Raw genomic sequence first — 23,139 nt, 5'->3', positions numbered from 1 at the left:
ATGTCGTCTAAAATATAATTAAAAAAAGTCATAGTATAGTATGCTGTCCAAAATACGATAAAAACATCATACTTTATGTTGTAATAATATGATTAATAATTCATCATATAATATGCAGTCCCAAATAGCATAAAGAATTCATTCTATAGTCTTCCAAAGTACAGTGAAAAAGTCATACTATAGTTTTTTAATGACATACTTTACTATTACTTTTTTCTTAGATTCATCACAACAAACTATTTGATACATTTTTGAGATTGTTTACGTCATATTATAGTTAAATGTTTTATACTATTTTTTTTGCAACATACCATAGAACCTTTTTTTGACCAGACCAACTTTTGACAACAAATTTTGCTCTAACTTTTCATCAGATGTTTTTTATGACTTACTATGACTTTTTTGTGAGATTTTATATAACATGCCGTATTATGACGTGTTCGTGAGATTTTTTTTTACGACATACTGTAGCCTAACATCTCTAGACATCTATTTTTTATAACATACGATACTATTTTTTACAAAAAACTATACTATGAGTTTTTTAATTCAATTTTTTTGCATCATAGTATATTATGACTTTTTTGTGAGATTTTTATGACACATTATACTATGAGATTTTATATGGTAAATGGACTGTACTTGTATAGTGCCTTTCTGGTCTCATTGACCACTACATTTTCACATTCACCCATTCACACACACATTCACACAATGGTGGCAGAGGCTACCGTACATGGTGCCACCTGCTACTCCGTAATCATTCACACTCGCTCACACTCCGATGACATGGCATCGGGAGCAATTTGGGGTTCAGTATCCTGCCCAAGGATACTTCGACATGTTGCCTGGAAGAGCCCAGGATCGAGCTGCTGACCTTCCGATTAGAGGACGACCCACTCTACCTCTGAGCCACAGCCACCCAATTTTGTGAGTTTTTTTTTTTTTTTTTTTTTACATACTATGCTATGACGGTTAAATTATTTTTCTACAACATACTATACTATGATGCAGAGGGTCAACACACCCAAGGCCCGCCCCCCTGCCTGCTGTCTAGCACACAATGCACCTGTCCCTAATTTTTTCCCCTGCCAGTTGTTGACCCACTGGGTGTCGGGTCAATGTTATCTTTTCAGGTTGAGCCCGGCCAGACTCCCCAGGTATGCCTCAAGGGGGGGCTCCGGTGATCCCATATTAGAGTAGATAGAGGTACTCGTGGCCCATGGGTAATGTGTCATTAAAGTCTTCTTTGAACTGATCTTAGTCTGGCCCCTCCCCAGGGACCACTTTGCCTTGGGAGACCCTTCCAGTGGCTTGTGACTTGGGTCTCACTTGAGTCCAAGCCATGAGACTGGACTCCACACCTCTGATGTATACTAAAATAAGATTATGTACAGAGTTTAAGGAGGAGTTTAAGTAATATTATGTTAATAGTTACATATCCAACAGAGACCGGGATGATTGTCAATCCAGTATGTCAAGTTATGGATCAAAGAAATAATTTAATATCAGTGTTTTACAAGTGTTCCACGTTGTTTCACAAAAATCAATCTCATTCGCTCAGAGTTGGAAACTTTATTTACTCTGCTCAGGTCATTGGGAAATATTTCCTCTTCACAAAAATAGGAACGCATGTACATTTATAGTATATTCTATATTTCAATACATACTGAACTTTCTATTTGAGTTTCAGAAAACAACATCAGCTCGTGGCTGACAAAAAACAGATTCATTACTGTCAGGAATGGCCCCTGACCTGCAGTGATGTCCATCCCAAAGAAAGAACAGTGGACTAATGGCAGTCATCTTAAAGAGGAATGACATCGATAGTGTTTTGATATGTGGTCGTGATAGACTGGGGTATTTTCAGGCAACTTGGCAGCTAACGGCCTGTTTGGGTAATTTAAGATGTTCCTGTTAGCTCTTTTATTGACACCAGTCAGATTTGCCAAAAAAGTATCCCTGTATACCACAGCCTGACAACAGAAACGGTTTTTAACTATTCGGAAATACATGACTTGAATAGAGTATCCTGTTGCTTCACATTACTGTGTTCATGGTAAGGCAGCTGGGTGAGACCTTTAAAAGGGAGACCATACTAGCCAAAAGGTTGTAACTACAAAGAGTTTCAGAAACATCCAACCTTGTCAGAAAGCAAGACTCCACCACAGCTACCAGCCTTTACACTCTGATTACTGAATAAAGGAATCTATGAATGCATCAGAAATGAGAAGGAAAAAAATCCTTTAAAAAAGTGATGTAATTTTATAATTTATCATGTTTTACCTTGTGCATTGGCCTTTCTTCCAAAACTTTCTGCGATCAAAATTTTACCCCGTCTAAATTGCTCACTAGTATCATTCCTGCCATTCGCTGCCCGATACAAAACACTAATGTCATTGTCCTTTAGTGAACAATCTTTTTTCAACAAGCCACAATTCACTGTGTATGAAACAGAGCTTTTCGTCTCAAAAGGCAACGATGGTTTAGTCATGCAAATGTTGCTGGACCGAATCTACCACAATACATCCATGTAAATTCTGGCATGTTTTTTTTCATATGAAGTTGCTTCAAAATATAAATAAAAGCCCTCCACTTCTATCAGTTCATTTTATGGTCAAAAGCAATAAATGTTTTTTTCAATTAAAAGCAAAAAAAAGAAAACGTTTTTCATCTCTGAGTGATGGGTAATACTGGAGCTGTACCAGACAGCTGCTGCAAATTAATTGATTTGACATTTTCAGTCTTCGTGAAGTCACCCAGTCAATGCATTTGAAAAATTATAAGGTAGCCACTTTGGCACTGAAATCTCAAGGCAGCTTCTACTGAAAGCTCAATCCTTGACTCATGTACAGCACACATTGGCAATTCAATGCAGATCACATGATCATTCACCAGTCAAAGACTATGACTTATAAGGTCCAGTGTGTAGGATTTGGAGGGATATATTGACAGAAATGGAAGATAATATTCATTACTATGATTTCATTGGTGTATAATTACCTTTAACTAAGAACTGGTCTGTTTTCATTACCTTTTAAATGAGAAGTTTATATCTACATACAGAGCAAGTATTTTTCCATGCAGTCTACCATGTTGTTCCACTGTGGCTTAGAACGAAGAAACCAAATACTGGCTGTAGATAGAGCCTTGCATTTAAACATTAACCACTGTAGTTCTACATGGTTGTTACACAGTTACAGTTAGCTGCAAGCTGCAACCTCGCTGCAGGATAAATCCTACACACTAGACCTTTAATATTTTTCCCTCCTCAAATCACATATCATGTAATGACATGCCATCATACATTTTTATTTTGTACACTGCAAGGTAGGATAAGCTATATTTACTCTATGGATTTTAACCATTATTACTATACCATCATCATCTGGTTCATTTATTGAATTTATAATTTATCAACAAAAAAACTCCACTCAAAAGAAAACATCTATTCCAGGTATCTGTATAAAAAAGATGTATCAAACATAGCTTTTGAAAGGTTGGCTATATAAAAAGGAAATAAACCCAATAAAAAAAAAACAACTACATAATAATGAAAGGGTGATCATTTATACTACACGGGACAATGGCTTGGTTCTTCTATACCTCTCCATTCCGATGATTACAACACAAACAACTTACACACTCAACAATTTTTCTTTTACACAAAAACAGAAAGTTGTTTTGGTTGTGCAAGGCTGGACTCAGTCTGAACTCTTGGGAAGAGGTAATCTGATGTTACAGAATGCTTATATATCTGCCCAGCACTCGTGTCATGACTGACATTAAACCAACAGAAGCCTGTGATGTACTGCACCTTTGTGAAAGGAATAAAGGGGGCTAAGCTGTATTCAAGCCCTAAAAACCTGCTCACTACTTAGTCAAAAAAGGAGCCGTTTATATCATCTAGCATCTCTGCTGGTTGCATTCATTCCTGAGAAATGTCTTTTCGACAAAGAAAGAATTTTAAGTTTATTTTTACTTGAAATCAACAGCAAGCCTTTCTCACTGAATTTGAAATGCAGCCACCAGACATAATAAGATGACATTTTTTTACCCCCAGCTTCTCACCTCACCTACTTTGCATTGCGGTTTATCTAACTGATTGCTCCTCCGTCTCATCTGACAGCTCCACTGAACATGCTGAAGATGGCATGGACAGTACAAGTTAATGTGAAGCACCTTGACTTCTTGAGGTCAATCGACTCTTAAAGGATGTTAGTCTTTTCACAGAGGTCCACGGTGAGGATGTCAGTGCTTAATTCATCTGAAGTGTTTGCGTTCGGCCGTCGGCGCCTGCTGGAGCAAAGTTTGTTTGACATTTGGAACAACGTATGCTTTCATGACCACAGCTGAGAGACAACAGTAATAACATTAACGGTCCACTCTTACGACCAACATGGTGAGCCACAAAATGTTAACAACAACACACTCCTCACACACACAGCCTGCAGCTGCGCTATCAACTGACAAACAACCCCTCCGGTACTAACACACTTGGGCATTTGGCTAGACAGACCCACACAGGGGCAAACAGATCCGCTGATTGGAGAATAACTCCAAATCGGGGATGTGCCCCTGACTGGCCGTTGTCTAGACATCACTAAAATAACAGAGAGGAGAAAATCTCTTTGCAGCAGGGTGGCCGTTGTTGTTGGCTTTGGCTGTCCCTGCTCACACTGATATCTCATACGTGGTGCCGCCTACGCCCGTCACCTTTTTGACGTTATTGTGGCGACTGGGGCTGAGGGTCGAGCCCTGGGAACCGGGGTGGCAGTCCATCTGCCCATTAACTTTCATGGCCTCTCTGAAGAGAAAAACAGAGAAAATGACTCAATAAAAAATAATTTAAATACTGAGGCAACATTCAGAACATGCAGATTAGATGTTTATGAGAGCTTTAAATGACAAAAACAGAATAGCATGTTGTATGATTACTTGAGAGTTTGCTTGTTAGTGAGATGAAAGGCTTTGAAATGTTAGATGAGTAGGTGAAAGGCATGCAAAAGAAAAAGAAATGGGGAGTTACACAACTTTATTCATTTGTCAAATAATACAAAAAATGGTTATTTCACGAGAAAGTCAAACATTTAAATCAGAACAGAACAAGTAAGAATTGACACCAGACAAAGATTAAAGAGTAACTAAAGCCCCAAATCACATTTCCCATTTGAAAAGGAATATATATGAGTATTTAGTAGTGTTGTTGATTGATCAAGGTGCAACTCTTGACAATTGATTGCAAAGTAATAAAAGTATTAACATTGTGTTCTCATATGCACAGTAACTGCCCTCTCAAGGTTGATTTCTGGCTATTGCAACTGAATTTTGCTATTGGCTGATCCTGGTAGCAGGAGCCTGCTTTCATCACCAACCAAGCCCCCCATCACTGCCCTTTCATCAACCAACTACTTTATGTGTCTGTGGGGAGCAGGGAGGTGCTGTGGATCAAGAGGTGGCACGGTTGGGTGACTGGGTGTGTTTTAGCCTCCCTCCCTGCCCTTCGCATTTTAGAATTTTTTCAAATTCCAGTGAAGAGGCACTCAAGCCAAAATTGGGGGGTTCAGTTACTCTTTAACATGGATAAATAGACATTTGGACAAATACCATACACCCTATACAAATGCTACACATTGCCTCAGTTAGGACAAGTACAGCAGTGCCCATTAATTACTGTGTTTCCAGCAAGAATGCATTCAAAGCTCACCAGTCCTTATTGGTTGGTAAATGCATGCAGTCCCACAGGGGTAACATTAGGATTCATACCTTGGGCCCCCCAGACGAGGTGAGTCTGTCCTCTCATGGGCACTGATGTAGGAGAGTTTCTGGTGAGAGTAAGAGGGGGATCGGGGCATGGCAGGGGAGCGAGGCTGGTGGGCCGGGGAGCGATAGGGGCCCTCAGGGCAAGTGGCCCTGCTCTGGCTGCTGTTGCTGCTGCTGTGATCTGTGTGCAAGGAGGTGGATGAAGTCCTAGGGGCACGGCCCAGCGTCGAGCCGGCATGACGCAACACAGGGGTTCTCTGCCCGTAGCTCACCAGGCCGACCCCCATCAGGTTGTCCCTGGAGCCTCCATAAGCCGGGGGAGTTGGGCCTCTGGAGCCTGGGCCACGAGGCCCATCTTGGTAGCAAGCACTGGGGGGCAGGCCATAGCCCCCATCAAACACGCCAGAGTCCTGGGCATAGATATGGGTCTGGGAGCGCCCATGCATTATCTGTCGTTTCTCCCTCTCCTCCATCTCCTTTCGCTCCTGGATGGAGGCCATGATGGTCTGAGAGAGGTTGTCGTAACGCACCGGGGATGGGTCCCTGTCCCTTAGGTGGGGAGATTGCCTGCCCACCCCCCTGGGCGGCATCACCGGGCTGTAGGTGGGGGCGACCTGGTGCCTCTGCATTTCAGGTTCCCGGATGTGGCACATTTTGGTGGGCAGGTAGGGTGAGTGGAACCCCATGGAGGGCACACCACGATGAGCCATGCACTCATTGGCAGCGGCAGGGGAGATGCTGGGGTTGAGCAGGCTGTCATAAGACAAGCTGCCATTACGGTTAGAGAGCGTGTTGGGCGAGAAGACACTCTTGTACGGGGTGGAGGTGACTGTCTGCGGCTGCAGTGCTGGGAGCTGGCCCTTCTCTGGCCGGCGCTGACCCTGCTTCAGACTGAGAGAGCGGGAGCTGATGGGGTCAGAGTCCAGCTGGAGGGGAGAGGACTGGAAGGTGCGGTGGAGAGGAGCATTGGTGTACTCAGGCAGGTCCAGGTTAGGCTCAGATCGGTAGTCATGACCGCGGACACCCTCCTCCAAGATAGCAGAGGTCTTCCGCTCGTCTTGCATGACAATCTGAGGAGTAAACAGCAGAGCAACACACCATATAACCCCTGGCTATAAGGGTGGAGCTGTTAATCATAGTGTCATGATAGTGATACTACATAAAGAAAAAAAAAGTGCCAAAAATATCATGTCTTACCTTCTCTCCAGCAGTGTGGTAGTGGACTTTAGGCATGGTGCCAAATGATGGCCTGTATTTGTACATAGCTGGAGTGGATGGGTGGGTCTTACCAGAAAGAGAACTCTCTACAACACACACAGACATAAGACCAGTGTTATGGACACTACCAGTTCTGTGCAAAAATTCACAGTTAGATATTATTATGAGAGTAATGAGGTGATAGGGATTACATTTTTGAAACATCTACAATAACCATTGCTACAGAATAAAAATGAACTGGACTGATTGGGCAGTGAGATGGTAAAAGCCCATTCTGTAACTGCAAAAATCTGAGCCCTGCAACAACAGCCAGCTGTCCATCCTTAAAAGGTGATTGTATACCATGTCATCCAAAACAGCATAAAAAAGTAGTAGTATAGTATGTCATTCAAAATACTATTAACAATTCGTAGTGTAGTATGTTGTCCCCAACAGCACAAAAAAGTAATAGCACAGTTATGTTGTCCAGAATAGCATGAAAAAGTCATAGTATAGTATGTCTCTCAAAATATAATAAATAATATCAAAATATACCGTGTGGTCCAAAAAAGCATAAAAAGTCATCGTATAGTATGTCATCCAAAGTACTATGAAAATGTCATCGTATAGTATGTTGTCCAACAAAACATGAAGATGTCATATTATAATGTATGCCCCCCCCCAAAAACATGGTCAAGACATGAAATTTATAATAAGGAATGCAGCCCCCCCTTGCTGGCACCTCTACCAATGCTTTGAAAAACTATGATGTGTCTTGAGCAAAGCGTCAAACCTCTGTATGTGTCTCTGAGGGATTTGCAAAGATCTCTTACCTCCACAAAAGTCTTTTAAACTGCTTTAAACAGGGAGGGGAGTCCCTTTAGACTTGCTGCAGTACTTTGAGGTACCACCAGGCAGTGATAGTGCTTCATGGAAGAGCAGAAAGTGTTCACTCCCTGATACAATGCACCATGACACAGAAGATCCTCTGGAGGGAACCTGCTGTTGTAGGTCCACACCACATATTTCTGACACTTCATACTGCTGAATGCAACAGTGTAAAGACATTACCACTGGCTAACACCCTAAACTGTGACAACAACTCCGTAATTTTACAGTTCTCAATTTACACAGATGACACCCAAAGGCAGTCAGTCATTTTTTTGGTTAAGAGTCCTGATTCTAGATATTCATCTCCTATCCCTCCATGTGGCAGAGATCAATTGCTACAAGCCACAACAAAAAAGGCAGTTATTCACACTGCAATGATTCACTGTGAAATCTCTCCATTATACCACAAATGGTGCTGATTCAGTGAACAGGACTCGCGTCCTCACCACAGATCACGCCCATTCTCCATTTCGGCATTAAAGAGGCCATTGACCTGCCACTGGGACGGACATTTATCACGTTAAACTAGAGGCAAGTCACACCACTCAGTGGTGATGTACAGAGGGAGTTTGGGGAATTGCTGTCAGGAAGAAGAAATGGGATTGATGATGAGTGACAGGGGAGAGAGGGAGGGAATACCTTTATTCCTGTGTTTCTCACCTTCGCTGGAGGTCAGCTGGCTCTTCAGCTGGTTGTACCTGTCTGCTTTGGGGGGCAGCGGTGGCTGCGTTTCTTTCTCGTCCAGGCCATCCAGGCTGCTTTTGGACTACACAGAGGAGAACAGTGATAGAAGCATCCAGAACAGGTGGGGGAACAGCAGATGAAATAGAGAAGAGCATGTAATAGTGCCAAGGATGCAGCAATACAACTCTCACAGATGGTTGTAAGGAAGCAAAGCTGCACTAGGCAGCTGCTCTACTTGACCTTCATTTTTTAGTGTGTGTGGGTAATGGGGTGGAAATGTTAAAATGATCTCAGTATTGAATTTAAGGTTTTTTTCCCGTCTTCAATAGAGCATTGTTTGTTGTACAAAAAAAGGGCCAAATTCAATGCAGCAGAACGAGAAATTGCCTTTTTAATTCCACACATCATTCGTCCTTGTCAAAACCCGACACCTGAAGCCCCAAACAGAGACTGAGCCAGCAACAGAGGTCTTTCTGTTTCTACACCCCCAGATTTTCTTTTCATTTTCAAACTCCCCAACACCTAACACCCAATACCCTGAGGAAGGCGCAAGCCAATTCATGTCGGTGTATTTTTGATGTTTCTAGCCCGGTGAAATAAAGTTCTTTTATATATTTCTAACCATGTTGAGTGCCTGCACCTGGATAATTTTTTACTGTTTTTGGCAGAAAGTCTCCCTCTCTTACCTGTAAACAAGCTTTGATTTGTAAAATGTTGGAAAGACATTTTTACATTTTTCTCCAAAATTTCAATTCGATGGCTCACAGAAAAGCTGTCACTGACCAAATCCCAACATCAGAAAATGACTGAATCCATGGGGTTACTCTGAAAGGGAATAAGACACTTTCCCTTACTTTGCACTGTAGGTTAATGTGATAAGTTTATTTTGCAAGTAAAGACAAAATCTGCCTTCTCTCCTTAAAGGACCATGAATTACCTATATCAAACAATTTCTAATTCTCTTAATTCTCTAAGTTGATTTTTTATATTTTTTAGTAAATTACATAAAAACCAATGGATATAGCCTCTAAATTACTCATATTTGTTTATATTCTTTTTAGGGGCAGGTTTGCCTTTAACATCACCCTTATAGACATAGCATATCCCTCTGGGGTCAAGAAACAGTCAGATTTCTGTTTTCCATCTGTGAGTCACTTGGCTTTGACTTCCAGTATCTAATAATGTCCTGTTCTAAAAACGGGGAAAATCTGACGTTTGTGAGCTATATGCTGCTTTGAGTATGAGCCTGTCGTAAAAAGGGAAACTTGGAACACAACTGGGGATACACATGTGCTACACACTTGTGACATGAGACTATGGGAATACAGCCAGACAAAATGGCTCCACCCCTGCACAAAAAGGGCTAACTGTAAGCCAGTTGCACGGTGGAATAACAGTGAAATAACACAATATATCTCTGTAGTAACTCACCTTGGAGCTGATGATGGTGCTGTGGATGCCGTTGTCGCTGATCTTGATGGTGATTTGCCTGTCTGACAGGTCAGGTCTGATGAATGGGGGCTGAATTTTGACATGGGGCTTTTTCTTGGGGTCCAGCATGTACCTGCATAAAAACCGGTGACAGGCGTAAACAGCACTTCCCCAATTTACAAGTTTTAGTGTCGTCAGTGTTTCAATTACATTTGAAATGTTTCGTGATACAGTGCCACACTGGGAGCAACCAGGATGACAAGTTTACAACTCGGCTGAAACAGCACACGATGTTCACTGAAAATACTTCATATCAGACCACTGTACGGTACTGTACACTACTAGTGAACAGTAGAGAAACATTTGCTGCAAACTGAATTAATTTCTCAGAAGAAAAGATCGCTGTGTGGTGAGACTAGAATAAGAAGGGCTTTCTATGTGAGAAATACTCTGTTTCTTGTATCTTATGTTTGCACAGAATAACCTCTAAAAATGTTATGTGCTGTGAGAGTTGAACTCGATCTGTTTGGTGCCCAGTACAATGTGGGAGGAATATTTAAGTTGTACCTGAGTCAAACTTAGGTCACCTTATGTCACATAGAATTACATGAAAATAAAATTATTTCTGTCCAAATTATTTCTTCCCTCATCTGCCCATCCTTTCTTTATATTTTATATTTATATTCTTATTATAGCCTATATACTATTATTATTATTATTAGTTTAAAAAATAATTTTATAATTGTTTTTGTTAACAGACTGCATGCACTGATTGATAGTTTCTTAGGGAACACCAATTGTCAAGCCCCTTGAGAGTTTTCTGGGTTTCCCCTGTATGTCTCTTTTCTTTGTCTCCTATGAAAAGGGGGGTTTTGGGGGTCCCTTCACACCAGAAAATTTTGACCATCAAGCACTTAAAGATATACTATACAAGACTCCTTAAAAAACAAAACAAGTTGAATGCAGAAGTAATCCCTCTTATTATCACTTATAACCCACCCACTCTGCTAGTATTTTCTGTGTTTCAGACTTAGACGAATAAAAAATCTCATATCTGTAAAAGACACAGAAACTTTAGAACCATATAAATGGCATGCAGCCTAGCAAATTATCATATAAATGTTTGACATTAAAGTTTGTGAGGTCAGGACTTTATAAAATGGTAATGACCACATGCCAGACCGTAAGCAGCAAGCATCCAAGAAACAGTGCAGAAAAATGCAAACATAAGAGGTGAAATGCAAAACAAGAGGGAATATGGGGTTGGCTTTTTACTTTGTCTTTCACTTGTGAGTCTGTTTACAAACATTCACTGATAATCCTGCATGGTACACCTTTAATTTTCTGCATTCCAGAAAATTTTATGCACCAATTTGTGGCTTTTCTGCATCAATTTGTGGTGTATTTGTCTTTAATTTTGTCAATACAAAAGTCCTCTGCTACTTTCATGTTTTTTTTGCCAGGGACAAATGCAAATGTTCTAAAACTGAGGGGGGCATTTCCACTGTGTCCTCCTGAAACCTACACCTATGTAAATATATGACCTAATATATGTCCTGTATAGTATGTACACCTTCTAACAAAACATATAGCAATAGACACAAAAACAGCCAAAATTACTAATGTTGTTTTGTTAGGGTGGGGCGATATTAAGACTTTATCTAATTTAATATCACAATGTTGATATAATACTAATATTTTGCTCCGCCTTAATTTCAGTACTCGTCTCCTACTTGATATACTGCACCTTACACTGTACTCTGCTATCAACCCACGGTAGACTTCCAGTGATTCGCAGTGCAGAATACAATGATGAAATTATTGTGTAATCCCATTTGACTAGTTACACAGTTCTGACTTTCAGACACAATGTCCTGACAGAAAAACAGCATTTAAGTGAGCCTTACAGGGTTATTTCATAATTAAAAGGGCTGTCAGTGTGATTTCTTTAATATTTAATGGTGTGGAAGCTTGGGGAGTAAAATGTGTGGTACATTTTCCGGGCAGTCTTTTCAAGTAATTTCAAGTAATCAACCCCTACATAAAAATATCCATGCTAAAATGAATAAGGCTGATTTGCAGGATGACTCTAAAAAAATGCCTTTGACAGTTCATTCAGTATCAGTCTGGTCTAACATGCTTTGAGTCAGTGGTTCAGTAAATCAAAAACCCTCCATTAGGGAGTATGCAACAATTTAACAGCAGATGCTTGTAACACAGCATTTCACCTCCACCTGCTGTCGTCTCTCTGTGGTCACACTGTTGATTTTTACGGAAAGGAACTCGTCCCTATGGATTATAAAACTGGTGTTTCGGCTTTTAGCGACACTGTGTGTGTGTATGTGTAAAAAGCACGTTGACTAGCTCTGCGCTCCATTTCCCATTAACTGTTGTTCTACAGAGTGATTCAATCCTCTCAGCCATCTGCTTTCCCCCGGGGTTGCTGGCTGTTTTAAGACTAGATACACACCTCCGCATCCACCTCAGAGCACGTGCATACACTCATACACATAAGGTATGTGTGTTTTATTACTGCAGTTACATGGTGCTGCACGCTGGTGATATGGCATAGATGTCACAGGCTTTTCACCCTAGTACACATCATACATACCCATAACCACACACAAACATATTGTATCAAGTGCAGACATATAGCACTATTCATTAAAAATCATTCAGTGTACTGACAGAAAATAAACCCTGAAAGCATCTACTGTACATACAAACACACATGCAGCATAACAATGCATCTTACCTGGGTGCCAGGGGACTACATAAGACATACTCCACGTTGCCACAGCAACCCTTAGTGAAGGGATTTACTCCACCGCGAAACTTGCCCGTCACCTGAGGAGCACAACGCCTTGTTTAGAGTCGGCGTCAAAGAAAGGCCACAGTGCACACATGTACACACATGCAAACACACACATGCAAACTTATAAACACACACAAGTCCAGCGATTGACCACAAAGTGGTAATTTCTTTGCTGAAGTATCACATAATTGCTGTGTTTGTGAATAATTGTGCTGTTAATTTTCATGTGGTTTTACTATTTTTAATAAAGGAGACCTATTGTGCCCATTTTTAGGTTCATATTTGTATTTTGGGTTTCTACTAGAAAATGTTTTTGTCATTTAATGTAAAAAAAAACAACCCAAAAACCACTTTACTTTCATCATACTTCCTGTGCTGGAACACCTGTATACACCATGAGTCGAGACAGGCACTCTTTTTTTTGCCTGTCTCGATAACCACCCTCCAAAAAAAGCCCAGTCTGCCCTGATTGGTCATCATTTCTGGGTCTTCCGTATTTTGGCAACCAAAATCTTTGTAAGTGAACATGTTCCAGTAGAAATATAATCCAAATTTAATGAGAAATTAACAACACTGACAACCAAGACTACATGATTCCCCTGATGTTAGCATGTAGCAACATGTAGCAGTGTACTTGCAGCCAGGGGAATGACTGTGATGGAGTATAGTGGCACTTTCTTCTGTGAAAAATCACCAAAAGCCTCTAAAACAAAATCTTCATAACTGGATATGTTCCAGCAGGAATATGATCAGAAATCTGTGAGAAGTTAACAAGAATGGCAATCAAGATTATTTGTTCCCATGATGTTAGCATGTAGCTACATCTATCGTCTTGCGCCTTCTTTAGGGTTGGCAGCGTTATGACCACACCCTGAAGAAGGTGCAAGCCGATATGTGTTGGTGTATTTTAATGTTTCCAGCCCTATAAAGGCCTTTTATACCTTTCTAAGCATCCTGAATGCATGATCTTATATGCCACTGTGTTTTGGTTATAGGTTCCTCCTTTACTTGTCGTAATGTGTCTAAAGCAGATGGATATAAAGAAATCCATCATGAGCTGTCATCAGCTTGTTTCAAAATAAGAAAAAATCACTGGAAACAATGTATTTGGAGTGATCTGAAGACTGAGGTTTTTGCTTTCAGGGATCACTGTTGCATACCTTTACCTCATTAATTACAACTCTGGCCATGTTTATTATGAACATCTGACACTGTACCTTATATAATTGACAGATATTAAAAAAAAAAAGTCATACAAGGTCCCCTTTAGGGTAAAGTTATTTCTGTCCACACAGACTAATTGGACTGTATTATTTGGCTGCATGTGCAGCTGGAGTGCCATTAATGCACTGTGGTGACCAGAGGTTTGCTTGTCAAAATTCTCAAACTAATTCAAAGGCTCCCTAAAGCAGGCATGGCTGCCAACAGTCAGACAACTCCAGGCGTGAATGTTTGAGTCTGTGTTAGTGTGAAGCAGGGCAACACAGCTCTGTTGACTTTCACTGGATAAACAACAGGCAAAATGTTTGTGTGTACCTGCAGAACGAGCACGTCTGCAGCTCCTGCACTCACCTGTTCATTGGTTGTTCGACCTCGAGCAACGAGCACCATGTGGAAACCTGTGAGTCCCATGACTGGAATAAAGAAGAGCCCCGCTATACACATCACCACCAGACTGGACACGATGGTCAAGCTCAACAACAATATAGAATCACAAGGAAAACTCACTGACTCATTCAGACAGAAGAATCTAGCACTAACTTTTGGCCACACAGGAAAAAATATAAAAAATTTAATATACAATCAACCAAAGTCAAAAGAACAAAGACGGCTTCACAGTTAGCTTGCCAGCGTTTAAAGGATACGTGACAGTGGTGTGCAGTGCTGCCAGTCTCTCTCTGTGGTGGAGGACAAAGATGAGGCCAAAGGAGAAAACTCCCACCATGTGGATGCTCAGTGATAGCAGAAAAAGGAAGAAATAGCGGTAGTTCCTCCGGCCAATGCAGTTGTTCACCCAGGGACAGTGATGGTCAAAATCCTGCAGAGGGAGGAAGGAAGTTACACTCCTGAAATCTATTTAAGTCATTTCTAAGGTATTAAATTGTATAACAGACCTACATTTGTCTTGGTTTGAGCTTTAAATTTGATTTTAAATTTATGTTTGAAATTTTGACCTATGTATCATCTCTTATAACTGGGAAGGGACATGTTTAGATCTCTCAACAAATAAGGCAAAATAAACTTAAGATGTCAGGGCTTTAGTGGTATCTAAATCTGGTGAGGACTGCAACCAGCTGAGACTTCTCCTGGTTAGAATTCCCTCAGTTTTCGATAGTTAGGAGATTTGTCTCCACAGATGTCGCTTTCTCCCCAAAACAACTAGACCCAGTCATTTAAAGCGGTAAAAACACTGAATAAATCAGTTTCATGTTACAAATCAGTGTTTTCCAGTGCTTTTTGGAATAATGCAGACAGGCCGCTGGACTCGCACCTGCTAATCTTTGCTCTGATAACTTCAGATTGAGACATTCTGGAGGTTTTCACAGGGAGCTGAGTTATCCACAGATATCCTCTCCAAAACAAACAGAGTCAGGGATTTAAACCAATAAAAACACTGAATAAAGCAGTTTAAAGTTAAGAGCCAGGGTTTTTCCGACACTCTTGTTGGGACGAAAAATTTTAATAAAATGTGTGATCCATTAGCAACCTATAAATCCAATCTAATAGTTTTTTGTAGCCCTACTTTTATCAGTTGATGTCTAAATAATAATCAAAAAGTCAAACAATCAGCCATTCTTTAATAAAATGTCGGAGAAAACAGGATGCAGAAACAAAACCTGTGGAATTCTGCATCTTGTGTGTTAATGTCCTGATGTGTGTGTACATTTGTCCACGACCAAAATGAGGACTTAAAAGCTAATACCGTTAACAGTATTTTACGGTTGAAGCTGCCAATATTTTTGCCACTAATTATGTTCTTTAATGAGCACATTTTTGCCAAAAACCCCACTGATATTAAGAAATTATTTATATATATTCAGCATTTGTCTCAGATTTGAATTCTTGGCAGGACAGAGAAGCCTCTGGATACTTTGTTTGTGCTGTGTGCAAACAAACCGCATCACATATCACATCAAACATGTCCAGTGTTGACAGAACAGCATCATATTGTTGATAAAAAAGCTGATATGTCAGTCTAACCTTGATGCATGTTTAGATTTCAGTGCCTGAGTACACTAAGCATACACACTCTCTCTGTTTGCACACACACACACACACACACACACACACACACACACACACACACACACACACACACACACACACACACACACACACACACACACACACACTTACACACACATACACACCTCTACACAGTTGTCACAGACGCTGCAGTGCGAGCAGCGAGGCGGCCTGTAGAAGTGACAGGTGGCGCACCACTTCATCCGGACCTGAATGCCCTTGATCTCCACGTTCTTGTAGAGCGGCGCTCGGAAATCGTCGTCCTTGTCCTCGTCCTCATCCGCTGTGGGGGAAACAAACAGATACACACATGTTAACAGAGTATGAATGCATATGGTGGGGTGTTAGAAAAACGGTCACAAATAGAGACACAGAGAAATGCACGGTTTTAATTCATGAATTCTTTTGACAGGAGCAACAGGGGAGAACTTTAAATGAAGCTCACTCCCTGCTGTGAGCTGTCTGCAGTCAGAGAAAACACTGAGAGACATTTATATAAATGTGACGAGTCATTCTGCTTTAAACATTAAGACTGATTAACAAGTACACTATGACTCGAGCAGAACAGACATGACATGGCCAAAAAAATAGCAAGAAATTTTTTTTTTTTTTTTAAATGACAAGAAAATAAACTGAAAATAAGCAAAAAAAGAAAAGAAAAAAGTAAAAACAAAAAAACAAGACAATGACCCAAAAGTGCTTAAAATAAATAAATGAATACATACTTTTTTTTTTCTTTAACATAATTTTTAATATATAATCTGAGAAAATATAAATATAGTTTTCTGGGCATTTTACCTTAGATTTTGGTTTTCTTCCCTAATTTTTTGATGATTATCTGATTATGCTCCCTCCTTTTTAAAACAAAATTTTCTGGTAAATTTCCCATCACCCTTTCTCACAGTTGACATTCACAGTTCTTCCAAGTTGATTCGCTGCCTTTCCCCCCATGTTTTTGTCAGAAATCAAACCAATCTGCTCAGGTTTCAAAGGGTTAGACAGCTTGTAAAAGGTGTCTAAGCACTGCTTGAGAAAGCTGATGTCAATCCCCACAATTTCACATATAAACAGAATGTTTTTTTAAATGGGAATAAATCCTCTGACCTGGGCAGAGTTGGTACCCTGCTCTATCTGACTTTAGCTGAACCCATAACCTTTAAACTAGAGCATGAGGGTACATTTCCACTGCCCTCGCTGTGACTCTGCAGTCAATCAGAGTGTTTTGGAGAAGCTTGAACTTGGTGCCACTTTCCTGCGACTAAGAGCTTTTTGCTTTGGAGCTGCAGCAGAAAATAAAATTTCTTTCAGCTGATCAAAGGGCACTTTGAAACGATCTACACGGAGCTCCAACCTGAGAAAAAAATTATTTCACACTACAATAATAACTGCAGGGAGAGCCAGGTAGCTGAACACACACACACACACACACACACACACACACAGACACACACAGACACACACACACACACACACACACACACACACACACACACACACGGCAGAAAGCAAGAAAGTGAAAAGAGAAAACAAGAGGGAAACAAAAGGTAGAGGCACAGAAATAAACACTTCCATAAGCACAGATTGCTCTGTTATTATGGTTGTCAAGTCTCTTCAAATAGATTTTAAAGGTAATGCGCCTGCCAAACCAACACACACAACACTGCAGTTACGCTTGCATCTCTCCTGACTGCTTCTTTTCTACAAAAACTCAGTGCAAGAAGTCTTCAGCACACAAAGAAGTGGCCTATTTCATGAAATGTATATTTACACTGAAAAAATGACATTTATTTCAGTTCAATTACAATCAGTTGACTAAAAATATTTTTAGCACTGAAGAAGGGGGATACAGCTTATTGTATTTATATTAGTTTGGGGCTTAATCCTGTTATCACAAATGACAGTAACCTTCGAGTAGAATTGAAACAGCTGACACGTGCATGAAGGTCAGGTGGACTATTATTGACTTATGGGCTGTAATGCTTCATTTTCTCTGAAATACTGAGTGAATATGTCATTGACAGAGAAGCATTCTGAGCACAGACACAGATCTGCTAGCAGGAGGGGCTTTGTTGCAATTATTACCCACAATAGCATAGACACAGTACAAGTATGTGTGTGTGTGTGTGTGTGTGTGTGTGTGTGTGTGTGTGTGTGTGTGTGTGTGTGTGTGTGTGTGTGTGTGTGTGTGTGTGTATGCATGCCTAAGCGTTTGCCACTGATCACAACTGTATAATCCCTTATGACAGGGTAAACTGTGCATCTATATGAAGTCGGGAGTGGATGAGGATGCAAAAGCTCAATTTTTTTGCTCAATGACGCGTGGGCACCATAATAGTGATCAAATCATTGACCTTTAAGTAATTAAATAAGCACTCATCCATACTGTTGTTAGATGTATATAGCTAATGTTAGCGTAGCTGTTGCCCAGGGAAACACACAGTCGGGTTCAGCAATAGAGAAGCTGTTGTGGCGAACAGTGAATTGTCTTTAACTGAGACATAATACATCATACACACCATTCACCACCATAATGGCTTCTGTTATTCCACCGAGGAATACAATAGAAAAACAAAATGATAATTTAATTGTGAGTTGGTCACTACTGAATGCCTTTCACATTACAGAAAGTCATTAATCCACTATTAATATTACAATATTGCTTTCTTTTAACATCCGCTTGTCTTTCATGTTTGACATTTTTTTGACATTTTGTAAGACATTTCCTGTAAGACACTTATTCATTCGAAGTGATGTTGTATGTTTTTGTACGTTTTATGTCTGAATGAAATAAAAAAAGTTGATTCGAAAAATGAAGGGAAATGAATTCAATTGTGATACAGTTTATATATAACATATTTTTTAATCCTTGGCCTTGGGGGGAAGGTATCAAGTATTTTCAAGTCAAAAGGCAAAGTCACCAGTCATTTGTGTTGAAGTCTATGTCCAGTAGCAAGTCCTTTTTTTATTTTGTCAAATCTAAAGTCATCAAATTTGTAACGTGAGTCTGACTCGTGACTTGAGCCGACACCTCTATCAGTTACTATAGCTGTTAACTGTGCGGCCTTATTAGCCAAAGTCATCTATCACCTGTCTATTGCCTCATTTTGCATCCCCACCCCACCCCCCAAAAGAAATAAAGTGATAATAAATTGTTGTGCCATATGTCAGAGACCTGAATGGGAAAACCCTTTCCTTTTCTTTACTTTTACAATCTGGATGACGGAGTGATTCTCTTAGCAGATGTCATTCAATGGCTCTGTCAGTTCTTCTTTTTTCTTTTTTTTAAAATTAAAACTTTACCAGTGGGTCTGTTGCCTGCGAGATATAAACTCCAAAGCTCACATAGCTCCTCATCCCTTTGTGGTCTATAAAACGCAGCAGGGCAGCGGCAGCAGAAGGCCACTGTCACCTCTGGGGAGGGAGATAACCTGCGCTTTATACAACCTAATGATTATTACCTCTTTATGGGCAGAGAAAGCTCTTTCTGCAGACAGGTGCTTATCATTTACAAGCACATTACAAACATCCCTGGGGATGAGTTCAATCATCATTACTTTACCCAGATAGCACAGAGGACAAGAGGCCTGCATCAGGAGCATAAGTCAGTGAGGAGCAGCTGAGAGGTGCGGGGCATGTGGACTTTTAACAGTCTGTAAGGCGGATAATGGAGTAGTGAGACATTGGGAAGGTCGGTGCTCTGATAAATGAGGTGCTATTAAAGGTGTTCCCTCTACATGAAGACTCAGGGAAGAAACATTCCTCATACTAATGTGCACATACATTATGATAGATACTATCATTTTTTAGATGTCAGATAAATATTGCAAGTAATACGAGTTTTTCTCCAGAATTCTGTAAAGTTATAAACAGCATATTTACACCATCACCAGACATTCATCAGCACTCTTACGAATATGCATACAAACCTCTGGGGTAGACACCAGGGTCCATGAAGGTTGCCATGCTGAAGTTGGCCAAGACAAAGAGGAAGACCAGGCCATTGTAGAGAGGCACTGCGGGAGAGATTACCTTTGTCAACCAGGGGCACCTAGAGACACACATGAAGAGACAGAGATTAGGATTGTGTTTCTGTTAAGTCACACTCATCACATTTTTATCACAGTGTGATTCTGTTCTACTCTGATTGCCTGATCATAACACACATAAATACTCTCTAAGGTCCAGTGTGTAGGATTTAGGGTGATATACTGGCAGAAATTGATAAAATATTTATAACTATGCTTTCATCAGTGTATAATCACCTGAAAAAAAATATTTTCATTTTTATTACCGTAGATATGAGCTGTTCACATCTGCATAAGGAGCAGGTGCTCTTCTACAGAGTCAGACATGTTTTTTTCTATAGAAGCCCAGACCAAAAAAAATAGTAGCTCTAGAAAGAGCCATTTATGGTTTTGCATATTCCCACAGGCCACTGGAGTCTGCCTACATGCTTGGCACATGGGAGCAGGTTCAGTTGTGCAAGCTCATCTCTAGATACCAAAAAAATGCTACAACCTGGGCCTCAAAATAAGTCCTCTCATCCAGGAGTCTTGCTCTAAACTGCAGCAATAATCATAATTAAAAACATGATTATAGAGATTGAATTAGAGTACAGTTAACATTTGAATTTTGCAGGTTTTTGGTCATTAACCAGAGTACTGGACATTTAATGACCCAATCAGCTTTAAAAAATGGACTTGCACTTGTTAAGCGTCTTCCAACCACACAAAGTTCTTATATAATACGGAGCGATATTCACCCACACACACACATATTCACACACTGAAGGCCAAGGTTACCATTAAAGGCGCCACCTGCTACTCTTTTAAACATTCATACACAATCCTACACCCATGACACAGCTGTCAGGAGCAATCTGGGGTTCGTTATCTTGCTCTAGGGCACTTCGACATGGGGACTGGAGGAGCTGGGGACTGGACCACCGTCTTCCGATTAGTAGACAACTCGCTCTACCTCTGTATCATAGCTATGCCCCTATTGCAAATTCATTCTGAGGGGGACCTGCATGTGCATACCAAATTTCATAGCAATCCATCTGGTATTTACTGAAAATATACTGTAGTTACTGAAATATTTCCATCACATCCATCTGCTGTAACTCTCTGCTGTGCTGGTAAATTATGCTGAGCACCTCAACAGAAAACCTCCTTTGTATTCCTCCAACACTTTTGCGTCAAGACTGACCTTCTCCACTGCCTGCTACATAACTCAGTCAGCGCTGTGAAATCTTCAACTGTGGAGACACCTGAGTCACACCTGCAGCCCTGCGCAAATCACCTGGACTCAAATGTCAAGACACTAAGTGCATCCTGGCGTGCTATCATTCAAGTCAACTGTTTGTGTGGCCTCTGTAGCGACGAAACACCGTTAGAATAAAGATGTGTTCACACCTATGGTCCTGCATGCTGCAGAGATCCTGCAGGTCAGAAACTCAGAGAGAATATTTGCAATATCTTGCAAAAGAGGGAGGAAGGTGTTTCAAAAGAGACCTTCAGTTTCATTTCCAGCTCTCTTTCGTGGAACAGTGACTAACACAACCACGCCTACTTGCACATGTGACAGACACGCACACCTACACATTCAAGCATGCTCCTCCAAGATTATTCTGACGTCAAAAAGTCAATTTCCTGGTACCCGTGCCCCGAGATCATCTTCAATCCATATCTCCTCTCCCACTCCGCCAGTCCTCTTTTGCTTTGTTGAATTATTCAGAGCCGTGGCTGTAGGGAGCCTCTAACAGAGAATAGAGTGACGCTAGCGGGGACGAGGTGGCTTTTCACATAACCAGTCTGCACTGGTCCACAGCTCTGTGAAGCCTTGTGTGGGCTTGAGCGATTCCTCCAAGATATCGCTGCACCATTTCAGGGCAACACTGGGGCCGATTATAGTTGACTTCATTCAAATCACTTTAAAATGTAGCTCACATTATAATTTTTCTCAATGGTGTATTACAAGCATATTAAGAACTCATTAGTGGAAGAGATACACTTTGTTATAATTAGACAATTGGCAGGGTATCACATGTTTGAAATGTCTTTCTCATTATGAAGGCTTATTGTCAGTGGCTCCAGTGAGCATATAATTATCTACTCTGTTTGCTTAAGACTTTCAGCCACACTACAGATCCAAACATTTCAGCTATAAATAAAGACAAATGTCTGTCTCACAAACTAAAAGTTTGGCCATGTAAGTGTTAGTGTTGCTTATTCTCTGAAAACAGCATCAGTGGTTTGTTTAATGGCAGAAATTTACTTTTCAAAGATAAAATCCTCAAAGTACATTTCAGAGGAATTGCCACTGTCGCAGAGGACTGTAGTGAATAGTAGTGTGCTGTGTCACTACAGCCTTGGCAGCAAGCAGAGAAGGTACAAACGCTTAAAAAAATTTTGATCAAAGAAAAGCAATAGCATGCAGCTCCACCGGCTTACAGAATTCCAATTTACTCGCCTGTCAAAGGATCGTGTGTTTTTGCCCACGGTGTGATACAGTCGAGCCAGGGAGGAGGAAAAAAATGGAGTGTGCTGACAGCAACCATTTTAGGAGTCTGAGAGCAGACAGCGTGGGAGGAAAATGTGACTGAGAGAAAGCCTGATTAGGGCCACAGACATTGGTTAATTGTGTAGGAGTAACAAATAACCACAGAGCACTTATCAACACTGTTTACAAGTCACTTTTACTGCTTGTGTAACCATGATACTTCAATTGGGGCAGAAAAGCCTCTGGCCTGTCAAAAAGTTTGGACCAAGTTTATCAAGCTGAAGGGCTTTTTGCTGCCAAATGTGCTGTAATGTGATGAGTTTGGTTGAGTCCTAGCTTGCCAAATGGAAGAAAAGCCTGAATTCTCTGTAGTAATTAAAATGCCTGCAAACGGGAGCTGGAGAGGTAACGAAGCAGGCTCTCTCCAGCCAATCAGCATTCAAAACATCAGATCAAGAGCCCCTGACCTTACCCAGCACACTTGTGACACAGGTGCAAAGGCAACATACTCATGAGGAGCAGGTGCAGGGGCCCAAAGTGCCACCCCCCCCCCACCCCCTTCACCTGCAAAATGTCACTAAAATTAACATGTACCAACCAGGAAAAGGCTA

The 23,139-nt window shown here is 40.8% G+C and overlaps 1 protein-coding gene across 1 annotated transcript in view; it reads right to left on the bottom strand.

Moving 5' to 3' along the window:
• Positions 1 to 1,560: 1,560 nt before the first annotated feature.
• zdhhc8b (zDHHC palmitoyltransferase 8b) overlaps positions 1,561 to 23,139 on the bottom strand; it is an 82,162-nt gene continuing 60,583 nt past the window's right edge. The window contains exons 2-11 of the mRNA XM_042488640.2: positions 19,954 to 20,075; positions 16,153 to 16,310; positions 14,647 to 14,819; positions 14,354 to 14,456; positions 12,722 to 12,813; positions 9,967 to 10,099; positions 8,512 to 8,617; positions 6,961 to 7,067; positions 5,767 to 6,833; positions 1,561 to 4,807 (exon numbers count right to left, since the gene is read on the bottom strand). Of these exons, the coding sequence (XP_042344574.1) occupies positions 4,675 to 4,807; positions 5,767 to 6,833; positions 6,961 to 7,067; positions 8,512 to 8,617; positions 9,967 to 10,099; positions 12,722 to 12,813; positions 14,354 to 14,456; positions 14,647 to 14,819; positions 16,153 to 16,310; positions 19,954 to 20,075 (2,194 nt within the window). The 3' untranslated portion in view covers positions 1,561 to 4,674. The remainder of the gene's footprint in view (positions 4,808 to 5,766; positions 6,834 to 6,960; positions 7,068 to 8,511; positions 8,618 to 9,966; positions 10,100 to 12,721; positions 12,814 to 14,353; positions 14,457 to 14,646; positions 14,820 to 16,152; positions 16,311 to 19,953; positions 20,076 to 23,139) is intronic.

Source organism: Plectropomus leopardus, chromosome 4 (genome assembly GCF_026936395.1).
Source record: "Plectropomus leopardus strain MGB_pleo_1.0 chromosome 4, ASM2693639v1, whole genome shotgun sequence".
Lineage (NCBI taxonomy): Eukaryota > Metazoa > Chordata > Actinopteri > Perciformes > Serranidae > Plectropomus > Plectropomus leopardus.
This window is presented reverse-complemented; position numbering and strand designations above follow the sequence as displayed.